Source organism: Gymnoscopelus braueri (genome assembly GCF_963280865.1).
Source record: "Gymnoscopelus braueri genome assembly, chromosome: 6".
NCBI classification, from domain to species: domain Eukaryota; kingdom Metazoa; phylum Chordata; class Actinopteri; order Myctophiformes; family Myctophidae; genus Gymnoscopelus; species Gymnoscopelus braueri.
In genome coordinates this window covers 17,466,061-17,481,285 of record NC_137607.1, presented here as the reverse complement: position 1 = coordinate 17,481,285, position 15,225 = coordinate 17,466,061, and the positions used below count along the sequence as shown (strand labels likewise).

Sequence of the window (15,225 nt, the reverse complement as noted above, 5' to 3'; positions counted from 1 at the left end):
TTTTACAAATGTTCGCATTAGTGAACATATATTTTCAAGGATTTGCACATTTTCAAGATTTTTCAAAAAATAGCAGATCTATAAGCTCTGCCGCGCTACGAGCTTGTATATCTGCTATTTTTGAATACCCAAAGAAATAAAAAAATGACACACTGACGCGTTCCTGGCCTTAATGGATTAAAGTGAGGAATGTTAGACATTTGTAAATTCGTCCACTGAGCAATATTTGTCTAGGCTATGACTAGGTAGAATGCTATATCAGATAATATGGACCGTTTTGTTCAAATGGATGTTGCCATTTATTCATTGGCATTCACTGGTCTCAATGACATGAAATGTCCATAGTAAAATGTTATATTTTTTAAGTTATCTTAATTCTGTAACACAATCACGTGCATTACCTAAATGCAATATGTTCAGAACATAGCCAAATGCATGTCAACACTCTTGCCTGCGCCCCATAGCGAATGTGGCAGCAGTCCCCTGGCAATGTCTTGCTATGGACAGGTGGTTAAAATTGACGGCCAACTTTGTTTTTGCAGTGGAAGCCACGGTGTATACGCTCACCAGAACACTCTAGTGTAAATCCCACCAAAACACGCAAACATTAACACAAAAAAAACATGCCATGTTTCGTTTCCTTCAAAGCGCTCATTAACAACCCTTTCAAATTTGATCAGCAAAGAAGGCAGGGAAATTGAAAGGAGGGACGAGAGAGTACGATTTCATTAGCTCGTTTCATTGCTGTGGTCGATCATGCCACCGTAACTAGCAGCACCACCTCTGGTAATTCATCTTCTCCTGTCGTTGAGCATTTATTAGGATTTAGCAGAAATCCACATTCCACGGGAGGAGAACCGGACTACGGAAATAATATTGTCACTTTCAATCACCTCTGCCCTGTGTGAAATTATACATTTCACTAAGCAATGGATTGGGGGGTGGGGAAAGCAGGAAAATAATAATAATTTGAAAACAAACATGAGAGTGAGCGATCTTGTCGGTCTACACACTATATAGTCACCCTGGTCTCAGCAATGGTCACTGGCACTGAAGTAAGATAGGCAAAGATAATGCCCGTCTACGTTTTGCAGCATTGAAATTGGGACACAATAAAAGACAAAGAAAATGACACTTGAAGAGGGGGCTATTTCATTTGTTACCTTTCCATCACCAGCTTGTTTACCAAAGGGAACAAGTTTGATGTCTTGGAATCTCTAGGGTGGGTTTTAACCCATTAAGACCGGGAACACATCTGTGTAACCACTTAAAGCAATATTTTATATTTTGGCTATTCAAAAATAGCAGATATACAAGCTCATAGCGCGGCACCGAGTGCCGCGCTATGAGCTTGTAGATTTGCTATTTTTGAAAAGATCGTGAAAATGTGTGCAAATCTTTGAATTATATATATTCTTAAAGCGAAATTTTTTAACTCAAATATTTGCTTCTGGGGGGGTCCCTGGAACAACATATTTTGAGATGGGGTTGGCGGCCAAATACATATCGTTTTGGGGGTACTTGATATGAAAAAGTTGTGTTCCAGGGACCCCCTAGAAGCAAATATATGAGTTAATTTTTTTTTTTTAATCTATATGTATTTAAAGATTTGCACAAATGTTCAAGATTTTTCAAAAAATTGCTGATCTACAAGCTCATAGCGCGGCTCTCTGAATAGCCCAAAGTATAAAATAATGGTTATACAGTTGCTAAAAATCTAAAATGACACAGATGTGTTCCCGTATTGAATGGTTTAAGAGAGAACAACAGACAGGGAACATCAGTAACAATGATCCGGTGGGGTGTGTACTGGAGCAGCTCTGGGGGAGTCTACTCCTTACAGCACTCACCTCAACCTTGTTCTCAGCACCTGCACCATTCCCCTGTGGGCTGAGAAAGCTGCTGCTATTCATTGTGCTTTAAGTGGCTCTCATATCAAAGTGTAAGCAGGTTTCTCTGATCAAGTTAAACTCATAGGGTGGGCACACATTCCTGCTTATTGGAGTTTGTGTGACAACCGCGTCGTACATTGTTACGGGACACAAATTCCCTGTAGGCCTACTTAAGCCATTCAATCCGGGAACGCATCTAAAATGTCTTCTAAATCCTCACAGTTTTCTGAAAACCGTATGTTCTTAAACTTTTTCATGTCGAGGACCCCCAACATTATATGTATTTGGTCGCGAACCCCTATCTCAAAATATTTTGTTCCAGGGACCCCCAGAAGCAAAGATTTGAGTTACAAATGTTCGCTTTAAAAAAATGTATATTAAAAGATTTGCAAAAATGTTCATGATTTTTCAAAAATAGCAGATACAAGCTCATAGTGCGGCACTCGGTGCCGCGCTATGAGCTTGTATATCTGCTATTTTTGAATAGCCAAAGTATAAAATAATGGCTATAGCTGAAACCGAAAATGACGCAGATGCGTTCCCGGATTGAATGGGTTAATACGTCAATACGCATATTAAAGGTTTACTGCAGATCATTTCAGAAGTTATAATTCACGGTTCACCCTTTAAAAATTGATTTGCAGCGAACCTGATGCAAGAGAAGTGCGACATAAAAACGTATTGGTGACATCATCCTAAAGACCATGGTGCTATACAGTGTGACTGTTGAAACCATCTGCACCTCGTCTTACTCAGGAGGAGAATGTGGTGCAATGTGTTCAAGTTACAGCCAGCTCTGCTCGGATGCCAGAGATAATGGCCTTTGTGACCAATAATATGGATTTTCTCCTTCAATTCATTTTGGCTATAATAATAACATCCCTTCATATCATTGAAAATGAATGGGATTCAAATTCTAATCCGAATTAATGTCATCTAGTTCTTCTAGTCATTGTGAATGTTCATGTGTTGACTATCACAGTTCAGTGTAAAAAAAACTGTTCAGTGTAAAAAACAACAACAATGCCTTATTGGTGGAGACTGTGGGTGTGGTAATATTTGAAGTTTTGCAATCATACATGAATATTGCTTGTGTATCTGAAACAGTGGGCTGTTAATTGCCTGGCTGTATTCTTTTGAGCAATGCAATTCGTTTTAATTCAATTTAGGAAGATTTAGAGGCTATTTACCTTTTTCGGTTGTTTTTTTCCCCTTAATACCATCACTATTAATCAAGTCCGTACAGTTGTAATCTAGCGGGCTTCAAACACAGCCTTGCGGCTGACAGAAGCCTCTCAAGGGAGTCGGTGATAATGCAGAGTAATAAGTATTAAGAGCTCACTAATCACTTGGCCACACGATAAGACTATTAATCTTGCCACCCATGCACCTCGGCTCCAGCGGGCCAGTGTCTTTGCCAGAGCAGGAAATATTAAAAAGCTCTAACACGGCAGCTGATCACCGAAGCCGTAAAGTATCCCAAGCACCGATCCATAGATGTCAACAACCGTGTCTGTCCATTTCCCGGAGCCTGGACCTTATCACTCTCAGTTACGACGTACGAGATTTATAACGCAAACCACAACTAATTTGACCGCTATGGCTGAAACCTCAGATCGTGTTACTATCAAGACAAATCGTCACTCCTTCCCTGTACCAGTGTTGATTTCGTCGACTAAAACTATGACGAAAAATGCTTGTCGACTACCTTTTTTCACTGACGAAAACGAAATAAAAACTATAAAAAAACTAAGCTATGATGACTAAAACTGAGACTAAATATATTGACAATTTCGTCAAAAAATAAAAACTAGACTAAAATGTTAGTGAGGGACTAGTGGAGAAGAGATCCAGTAGAACTAAGACAAGTTATTTTATGTCGGTTGCGCTTGGATGTTGCGCTCTGAAAATAGCAGATCTACAAGCTCACAATGCATCGCAGCGCGACGCATCGTGAGCTTGTAGATCTGCTATTTTCAGCATGCAACCAAGTGTAAAATCAACCATTATGATGCCATCAAGTCACCGCCCCAATACATTTTAGTCGACTAAATCAACTGTAGATTTAGTCGACAATAATCTTATGATATTTAGTCGACTAAAACTAGACAAAAACTAAAACATTTCAAATGACTACAATTTTACAAAAACTAAATGGAATTTTATTCAAAAGACTACGACTAAAATAAAATAAAAAAATTGCTGTCAAAATCAACACTGCTTCCCTGTACTGATCCAAATATTTCACTTGACCACCTGATCAGGCGACGTAATCCGCATGTTGCCTTATACTGCTGGTGTAGGAAGAGGGCAAAGTGAAATACAATACTGTGGCCCAGTAGCAATACTGCCGTGTCCTAACACGTAAAGACTCGTAAATCAAACCTGTCCAGCCGTGTGTACGAGGTGTCATGTGATTATTGACTCCGAGCACATTTACTGCATGACGGCACAAGCCAAATAACGTGCTCCCCACCGGAAAATCAGAAGCAAGGCTTTTCGCCATTCTAAGACCATTATTGTAAAATTGCCAACAGCTGTGATATGGTGTCATATTACAACTCACCCCCTCACTGAATACCTGTTAACATAATGGTTATACTGTTTATAAAGTAGGTTTATTTCGCAATAGAAATGCCTGTTCATCAGGTAAAAGAAAGGAGTAAAAGAATATTTTTTTGCTACTAACCATTTGCAATTTACAATTACAATTTAGGCACTTAGCATTAGCCAATGCTCTTATCCAGACTTAACAAGTGTGAGATCCAGGATACCACCTGTAAACATCAAATCTAGCACATATCTAAATAATATACTTAGCTAAAACTAAGCTAAAACTAATCTAACCGATTAAGACCTGGAACGCATCTGTGTCACTTTTTTATTTGAGCTAAAGAGCATTATTTGACACTTTGGCTATTCAAAAATAGCAGATATACAAGCTCATAGCGCGGTGCCGCGCTACGAGCTCGTATATCTGCTATTTTTGAAAAATTTTGAAAATGTGTGCAAATCTTTGAATATATATATATTTAAAGCGAACATTTGTAACTCAAATCTTTGCTTCTGGGGGGTCCCTGGAACAAAATATTTTGAGATGGGGGTCCACGGCCAAATACATATACATTTTGGGGTCCTTGACATTAAAAAGTTTGAGAACCACTGACATAGCAACATACGTTTTTTTCAAAATACTGTTAGGATTTAGAAGACATTTTGTAGAATCGGAAACCTCAGGCCTTAATGGGCTAAATAAAACATACTATCAAATGATTGTAATAAAAAGATAAGAACATTACTGATACAGCATCTTGTCCCGTGTGTAATGTCATTTATTCATCGTCTGCTACTCAACTAAATATATTTCAACTAAATGCCAGTTTGCGGGTTAACTCGCTGACAGATGAAAGCAGTTCAACTTCCTTCCTCAGCCATCTCCATTAATGTATCCACCTCACCTGATATGAGTGTGCAGTACAATTTATTCCGTCCAATATAATTTCCACTGGAGCATTTTTAATAGGGGTTAGGCAAGGACTCACCCAAATTCTACTTCAAGTTGTAATCTACGGCTGAGACTCTCATTGGCGCATAAATCATGGATATTGTTATTAATAAAGTACAAACCTCTGACTAAATCAATATGTAGCCCTCGGTGCATTTTTCACACTTCTGACTCTTAACCCATTCAATCCGGGAACGCATCTGTGTGTCATTTTAAGATTTCTTTGGCTATTCAAAAATAGCAGATATACAAGCTCATAGATCGAGCTTGTAGATCTGCTATTTTTGGAAAAATCCTGAAAATGTGTGCAAATCTTTGAATATACGTTTTTTAAAGCGAACATTTTTAACTAAAATCTTTGCTTCTGGGGGATTCTACAAATGTCTTCTAAATCCTAAGTTAAAAAAAAACGTATGTTGCTATAATATCAGTGGTTCTCAAACTTTTTCATGTCAAGGGCCCCCAAAATGACATGTATTTGGCCGCGGACCCCCATATCAAAATATGTTGTTCCAGGGACCCCCAGAAGCAAAGATTTGAGTAAAAAGAATTCGCTTTAAAATACTATATATCCAATTTGTTTTCACGATTTAAAAAAATAATGCAGATCTACAAGCTCATAGTGCGGCACTCGGTGCCGCACTATGAGCTTGTAGATCTGCTATTTTTGAATAGCTCAAAGAAATCTAAAAAGTGACACAGATGCATTCCCAGTCTTAATGGGTTAATAGGTTACCAGTCAGCACATTGACTGTATTTACAAAGACATTATAATGTATAACAGCTCTATTTTCAGATAGCTAAAATGGCTCAAAATCACCAAACTGAATGCACCATGTGTCCTGCATTGTCCCCCCACACTGAATACAAGCTCCGACTGTAGAGAAACCTGAGCCATTCATCTGTATTTATTGAGTTTTGTCACACGACGCGAGGGTCAATTTGTTCCAGCAGAAGACAAATACCTGAACATCCCCTTGTAATAAGAAACACTGATACTGAACTGATCCACTAAACCCATTTTTTTTGTTTGTGTACTAGTTTCCACCAGCTGGAGTCTGATCACCATCCTGCCCCACATTCTTTCTCGCCTTTTCCTCCATAAGAACAGATAGGCCTTTTGAAAGTGACGATGGTACGCTATATATACAGTATATGCACATGCCCATGTGCCCACTTAAGTAAAAGTATCAATACTACAATGTAGAAGTACTCTGTTACAAGTAAAAGTCCGGAATTCAAAATGTACTTGAGTAAAAGTACAAAAGTATTGGTATCAAAATGTACTTAAAGTAGGCCTACCAAAATTAAAAGTACAAAAATGTTTGAAAAAAGCCGATCTACAAGCTCACAACGCGTTGCGATGCGACGTGTTGTGAGCTTGTAGATCAGCTATTTTCAAATAGCCTAGGTATAAAAATAGGGCTAAAGTGGTAAATGTATGTTTTGTAATATCATAATTTATATCTTAAAAGTAACTAAGGTTTTCAAAGAATTGTAGTGGAGTAAAAGTACAATATTTGCCTCTGAGATGTAGTGGAGTAGAAGTAAAAGCATAGACAATTGGAAATACTCCAGTAAAGTAAAAGCACCTCAAAATGGTACTTAAGTGCAGTACTTGAGTAAATGTACTTAGTTACTTTACACCACTGCAGACATGCATAAACAATGCATATCCTATATACTCCAGGCAGGTCTGCATTCTGGGTACTGGGTTGACAGTTCGGGTCCAAACGTGCATGTTAACCCATTAAGACCTGGAACTGTGTCATTTTTAGATTTGAGCTAAAAAGCATTATTTTACACTTTGGGCTATTCAAAAATAGCAGATCTACAAGCTCATAGCGCGGCACCGAGTGCCGCGCTACGAGCTTGTAGATCTGCTATTTTTGAAAATTCGTGAAAATGTGTGCAAATCTTTGAATATATATATTTTTAAAGCAACATTTTAAACTAAAATCTTTGCTTCTGGGGGTCCCTGGAACAACATATTTTGATGGGGGTCCGCCGCCAAATACATTATCATTTTGGGGGTCCTTGACATGAAAAAGATTGAGAACCACTGATATAGAAACATACGTTTTTCAGAAAACTGTTGGGATTTAGGAGACATGTAGAATCGGCTTCAGGTCTCAATGGGTTAATGTTGTTGTGGGCCGAGAGAGGACTCACCTATAAATCTTGTATTATCTGGTGGAGAGGCCGTGCCGGTTCTTCTCCACAAAGTCTATGTACTCCGGGGAGTGGTGGAAGGGCCCTTTGTCGGACAGCAGCCAGTCCAGGGGCCCCCCGGGCTTGTTGTTGTCATCGCCAGGGACGCTGCCGCCGGCCGTGGCGGCGGCCGCTGACCACACGCACACCCAGCAGTGGAAGCTGAGACGGAGGCTGACGACGGCCCATGGAGCCATCAGAGTCAGGAAGGGAAGCTGAAGCAAAAGGGGATGGAGGGTGGGTGGTGGTGGGGGAGGGGGGAGGGGGGAGGGGCGGGGGGGAGGGGTTTAGCAGTCAAAGCCACACGTTGTCAGCTCGTTGCTCCTCCACTGGGACAACCGGGGGACCTGCATACCCTCAATGCCCCCCATGCACCTAAACGAGAGAGAGAGAGAGAGAGAGGGACATGGGTGGGTGGATATCAGTGGTGTAAAGTAACTAAGTATATTTACTCAAGTACTGTACTTAAGTACAATTTTGAGGTACTTTTACTTTACTGGAGTATTTTCAATTGTCTATACTTTTACTTCTACTCCACTACATCTCAGAGGCATTTTTTTTACTTTTACTCCACTACAATTATTTGAAAACTTTAGTTACTAGTTACTTTTCAGATATAAATTATGATATAATGAAACATACATTAACCACTTTAGCCCTATTTTATACCTAGGCTATTTGAAAATAGCCGATCTACAAGCTCACAACGCGTCGCATCGCGACGCGTTGTGAGCTTGTAGATCTGCTATTTTCAAATATTTAGTACTTTTACTTTTGGTACTTTAAGTACATTTTGATGCCAATACTTTTGTACTTTTACTCAAGTAAATTTAGAATTTTGGACTTTTACTTGTAACAGAGTATTTTTATATTGCAGTATTCATACTTTTACTTAAGTAAAGAATGTAAGTACTTTTTCCACCACTGGTGGATATAAAAGATAACGCCGTGGTGTGAGTGTGGGTGGGTGCACGCACGCACGCACGTGCACGCGCACACGTGCATGCAGACACAGTCACGAACACAAACAAACCAAAACAACAAAGGCATAATCCAACCACAAAGGACAGACAAAGAAGCGAAACGAGCATTTTGAATGTTGAAAGTTGTCATTCATTCCTCTTTTAAACCATTAAGACCGGGAACGCATCTGTGTCATTTTAGACTTCTTTGGGCTATAAAAAAAATAGCAGATCTACAAGTTCATAGCGCAGCACCGAGTGCCGCGCTATGAACTATAAAAAAAATAAAAAAAATGTGTGCAAATCTTTAAAGATATACTTTTTAACTGAAATCTTTGCATCTGGGGGGTCCCTGGAACAAAATATTTTCAGATGGCGGTCCGTGGCCAAATACAAAAAGTTTGAGAACCACTGATGTTAAAGCAACATAGTTATTTTTCAAAAAACTGTTATGGTTTAGTCCCCAGAAGAAAATATGTGAGTTAAAAATGTTTGCTTTAAAAAATATATCAATTCAAAGATTTGCTAAAATTTTCACGAATTTTCTAAAGTAGCAGATCGACAAGCTCGTAGCGCGGCACTCGAGCTTGTATATCTGCTATTTTTGAATAGCCAAAGAAATCTAAAAATGACACACAGATGCGTTCCCGGTCTTGATGGGTTAATTACAGAATGATGCCTCCACTGTGCCTCTGTTTTTCAACATTAATATTTATCATACTCTCTAGCACTGGCTTCGCTGTACACCGTCGCTGCAGATTTAACATGCATTTTGTATTCTCACTTCCCAAGCCAGCGATGAGAAAAAATAACCTCTTTTTCTTGCTAAAATCTAAAAAAGTGCTCTGGTATATCAGGCTCTGGTATATCAGGTTCCTGCAGCTGTTCCAGCCCTTGTCCAGAGTTCACATCAGTCTCCATCAATTTCTCAAGGCCTGTCAATCAACTCCCCCGCAGCCATGTGCAACCAGCTGCTTTGCAAGATGTATGACTGTGTGCTCTGTGTGTGTGTGTGTGTGTGTGTGTGTGTGTGTGTGTGTGTGTGTGTGTGTGTGTGTGTGTGTGTGTGTGTGTGTGTGTGTGTGTGTGTGTGTGTGTGTGTGTGTGTGTGTGTGTGTGTGTGTGTGTGTGTGTGTGTGTGTGTGTGTGCGCGTGTGGATGGACACGTACGTGCGTGTGTGAGATGTCTGCGGCGTGGGGGGTTGAGTCTCATTACAGTATTCTGATGACAATCTGTCAAGTGAACTCAGCCATGTGTGTGTGTGTGTGTGTGTGTGCGTGCATACTTGAGTTAAAATACAATGCGTGCGTGCGTGCGTGCGTGCAAAAAATACCCAATGTGTGTGGGTTGGTTTAAAAAACATTTCAGACAACAACCGCAAGACGGCAAAGCAAGTAATACTCTATGCCCAGTAGCTCAAGACATGTGGAAACACAGGGAGAGAGCATGCGCTATTAATGTTAACTACTTTAATACTAATAATCAGCATATACTAACAGTGAAAGGGGGGGAAATACAGAATTAAAGCTGCCGTTGTTTGAGAAACAGACAGAGAGGAAGAGGAGGCAGACAGCTAGAGAGGGAGGAGGGTTAATTACTGAAAGTTAACCAAGCAGGAAGATAGGGAGATGAGATGAGTTGAAATGAGTTGAGATGAGATGGCGTTTGCCTTGAAATTGATTTTAGTCTGGCGTCAGGTTTTACTGGCCCTCACTCATCAGCCTTGCCCTGTGTGTGTGTGTGTGTGTGTGTGTGTGTGTGTGTGTGTGTGTGTGTGTGTGTGTGTGTGTGTGTGTGTGTGTGTGTGTGTGTGTGTGTGTGTGTGTGTGTGTGTGTGTGTGTGTGTGTGTGTGTGTGTGTGTGTGTGTGCGCGCGCATGTGTGTCTTTAAACTGTATATTCATTGTCCACTTATGAGCAGACATGTCCTGCAGATGACCATGATGAACTGGGTGTATTTCAACAGAGTGCATAATGTTATCTTCTGTCTTCTATAATGGATCTAGGCTACTGTATGTCATCTAATTCCATAGTGCAGACATCTATGCATAGCCATGCGTGTGGATTAGAAGAGCCTGTGTTAGAAGGTCGGGTGGGGTTGCTCACAGCAAAATCCTCAGTAACACTGTTAGTTTAATACACTGTTAGTTTTAACCAGTCCAATGTAACCATTCGGACCTGTAAGGGTCCGTTTGGTTACATTTGTTCACTCTCTGAGTTATGCATTCACAATGAATGTAGCAAATGTAGTGCAGTTCAACACAGAGTAGCCCTATGTAGCAGAGGGTATAAAACAGTGGTTCTCCAACCTTTTTCATGCCCAAATTGATATTCATTTGGGCGCGGACCCCCCATCTGAATTGTATTGTGCCAGGGACCCCCAGAAGCAAAGATTTGAGTTCAAATGTTCGCTTAAAAAAATATAGATATTCAAAGATTTGCACAGATTTTCAAGATTTCTCAAAAATAGCAGATCTACAAGCTCATAGCTCAGCACTCGGTGCCGCGCTATGAGCTTGTATATCTGCTATTTTTGAATAGTCAAAGTATAAAATATGGATTAAGTGGTTAAAATTATTGTGACAGTATATTATTAACTCATTTTGCCTGGGGACCCCCTGGTACCCCCTCAAGGACCCTTGGGGGTCCCCGGACCCCACTTTGAGAACCACTGGTATAAAAGATGCATTCTCTGCTCTTCACTTTTAACTTCTGTTGTTGATGTTGTTAAACCCTACATACTTTGTCGACCAGTGTCCCCCAGGGGTATACTAGGACCCCACTCGACCCCCCTCCCCAACACCAAATTTCTCTGCCAAAAATAGCTGATCTACAAGCTCACAACGCGTTGAGTTGCAACGGCTTGTGAGCTTGTGCAGTAGATCAGCAATGTGTTTGCCAGGGACAGCAGAGTAAATGTAATGCAGTTCAACCAAGTGTTTCTCCACACAGCAGAGGGTATACAAAAAAGTAATTCTCCGCTGTTCTCTTTAAACTTTGATGTTGTTGAACTGTAAGAGAAACCTTTGGATTTCTGTTCTCATTCCAACAGTGCTGAGTGGCTAATTTGCGCTGAGACTAATCTCTTTTGTGCTTCCCTGTCATTTTGTCTGTTTAAGTGCTCAAATTTGAATGTGTTCACTGCATTCACTGAGACACGGTGAGGCACATTCACAACAAGGAGGGTGAGGCAACCGATGTTTAAAAAAAGGGAGAAAATACTGTTAAACACATGTAGGCCTACGTGTAGGGTTCCTCCAAAGTTCTCAAATTACTGCTTGTATCATAATAAATGATCCCGTTTTTAATATTGTTGTGCAGTTTTCCTTTGGTGTTTCTAAATTGTAAACCTTGCCTCAGCCACAACGTCTAGAAAATAGGATTGGGGAAGTATTACTTATATTGAATTACATGTTTAAAGGAGTAGTTCACCCAAAAAAAAGTACTTATTTTCTATCAATTACTCTCCCCATGAAGCATTGAAATCATGGAGATTTTTTAGTTTTTGTCGCATTCCTAAGCCAATAATTTGATGACCGGCGGTCTCCCCAGTATAGGAGACTCAAATGAGACTCTTTGAGTCTCCTCCTACCACAAACATTAGCATCTTTCCGTCGGTCATCAAATTATTGGCTCAGGAATGCGACAAAAACAAAATAAATCTCCACAAATTCTATGCTTCATATAGGGTGTGTAATTGATAGAAAATAAGAAATGTTTTGGGTGGACTACACCTTTAAAGTGCCCTTCAGATGGGGACTATGTGGTATATGTTAATATCTGAACAGAGCACAGGGGTCACATCTAAACAATGTTTAATCCTGTCATCCAACAGGCAGCAGTCCAAAAAGTTGATGCAGGGAAGAAGGGTTGTAAGAGCACAAACAAGGAGAGTGTGTTTTCTCTCCGTTCCCTGTTGCTCTCTTGTTCTCTATGCCTCTGTTGCTTTTTCTCCCCCCTCCTTTTCAGTCTCCTTTCCTTTTCACTTCTCACATCTTTACTCCCTCCCTCCTCGAGAACCTCCACAATCCACTTCCATTCACTTTCACCCCACTGTTTTTAACACGCTCGGTGCAACAGTTTATGCCTGTACAACGTTCATTGTTTTCGCGATCCGACGCAGGGGTTGTAATCACATTATCAGTCACACAGAACCTTTCCGCTAAGCCTTTGTTATCGGCCGCCTGGCTGGTATCAGATACACGCCACTCTCTCACTTCTTCACAAGGGTATTATTACGTCACGTTTGTAACCGTATGCAAATGCCTGCTTTTCATCAAACAGCGTTAAAACGCTCTTCCCTGAGGCAAGAGCTCTCTTCACATAATCTTAACCCATTCGGACCGGGAACGCATCTGTGTGTCATTTTGAGATCTCTTTGGTTATCAGAAAATAGCAGATATACAAGCTCATAGCGCTATGAGCTTGTATATCTGCTATTTCTTTTGAAAAATCGTGGAAGATTTGTGGACATCTTTGAATATATTTTTTAACACAAATCTCTACTTCTGGGGGTCCCTGGAACTAGATATTTTGGGTCCACGGACAAATACATATCATTTTGGGTGGTCCTTGACATGAAAGAAGTAGAAGTAGAAAGAACCACTGATATATAGCAACAGCAATAGCAAACAAATAAATTTAAAAAAGAACTTGTTAGGATTTAGAAGACATTTGTAGGGGGGGATGTCGGGTCTCTTCTCTACATGTAAAGTGTCTTGAGACAACTTGTTGTGATTTGACACTTTAATAAAATTGAATTGAATTGAATTGAATTTGTAGAATCCCCCAGAAGCAAAAATTTGAGTGAAAAAATGTTGCTTTAAAAAAATATATATATATATATATATATATCCAAAGATTTGCACACATTTTCAAATAAATAGCAGATCTACAAGCTCGTAGCGCGGCACTCGGTGCCGCGCTATGTGCTTGTATATCTGCTATTTTTTTAATAGCCAAATAAATAAATAAAAATACACCGATGCGTTCCTGGTCTTAATGGGTTAAAACAACAAATTGAATGTTGTGCGGGAGGCTGCAAGAGGAATGCATTTTCATTACGGGGCAGTAGGCAACACTGGGGCTCCAGTGGATCCACTCAAATATGATTTTGCACTCCGTGGGCCGGCAATAACCTGAGGCTGTGTGTGGAACCAGCTCCGTATAAAATGAAAGCCCGTGTTTGTGTTCCTGTGAGGTCCCTCTCAATGGGATTGCGAGGAGGGCTCAAATTATGGGCGAAATAGATTTCTCTCACAGGAATGTAATGAGGTCTGGCGTTGAGTGGGAACGGTTGAGTGTCAAAATTAATTCATATATCGAAAGCTGTGCGTCGCGTCGTCACGTATAGCCCACTAGACCTATGCCACAGAATCAGTGTAGCCGGCTACAGTACTGTGTACAGTACAGTATGTGCTATTAATGTATACCTGCATTATCACAGTCCATTTTTGTTTACTCTCAGAGCACCGAGCTAATCACAATTTCAAGGTAAAATTTAAACAATGTACTGTAAGCTTTCATAAGCATTCATGGTTTTCCAAAAGGCTGTTGCCATGCAGAGGTGGTTCCAAAGCCATTCTCATAGGGTAATTCATAGTCAGCAGACACCCATACGACATACGATTTTTCACTCAAACTTTCTAAACCATTTCTTTGTGGATACCTGCAAGGTTCCCATCAATGCAATTTGTCATTTGAATTGCGCCTATGACAAGGTCGCTTTTTTATTTCTCTCACGAGGAAATAGCCACTTTAAAATCCTTTTTATTGTGGCTTGTGTGGTGGAGGAGAATTTTAAACAAATGGCCGTTTCAATGAAGTAAAGCGATGCGGTTCATACTCTATAATTTTTTTATGCCCACTGCTTGGCATAATGGCCGGCCATATTCATTAAGCATCGCTGAATCTGCAGCTATATCACCTGAATGAAATACTTAACAAGTAGCCAGTGATGGCTCCCATAATATGCGACACACGTTTAAACGACCAATTATTTCCTCAACCAAAAGGCTGCGCCGGGCGGTCAGTCAACTGGCTGAGTCAGCTAGGCCATGTCTTTAGGACAATCTGCTGTTTCTTCTGTGAGACGTTTCTCAAAATGTCCAGAGAGTGATTTGAACGTGCAAAGGTGAGAAAAACTGAAAATACTCAAATACGTAACAATTATAGACCTATAGACTGCAGGGGACTTCAATGTTTTCAGGCCAAGGACCCCCTTAGCTGAGAGAGAGATGAAGCAGGGACCCCCCTCTACATATTGTATAACATTGTGACAGCTTCATAGACTTTGACAGCACTATCATCGGTGTACACCAAACCTCTTTGCCAAAAATAGCAGATCTACAAGCTCACAACGCCTCGCAGCGCGAGGCGTTGTGAGCTTGTAGATCTGCTATGTTTGGCTGAAGTTCCACTCAGAATAGGGATGCTAGGGTTCAAGTGGTTAATGTAAAAAACATGATCTTATCACACAAAGATTTTGAGGCCCCCCTGTAGTAACTCTGAGGACCCCCTAGGGGTCCCGGACCCCCTGTTGAAGACCCCTGCTATAGACCATATTCACATGGCAACCATCTTCATACCCAGGTTTGACCATGAAGTATAAGCATGCAAAATGGCCTCGTGGTGAAGATAAGATGTTAATTGTCAT

At 40.5% G+C, this 15,225-nt stretch overlaps 1 protein-coding gene across 1 annotated transcript in view; it reads right to left on the bottom strand.

The window, feature by feature from the left end:
* brinp3a.2 (bone morphogenetic protein/retinoic acid inducible neural-specific 3a, tandem duplicate 2) overlaps positions 1-7,805 on the bottom strand; it is a gene marked incomplete at both ends in the record, with an annotated part of 43,621 nt that extends 35,816 nt beyond the window's left edge. Inside the window, 2 exon segments of the mRNA XM_080429809.1 lie at positions 7,570-7,583; positions 7,587-7,805. Coding sequence (XP_080285935.1) covers positions 7,570-7,583; positions 7,587-7,805 — 233 coding nt within the window.
* Positions 7,806-15,225: the final 7,420 nt, after the last annotated feature.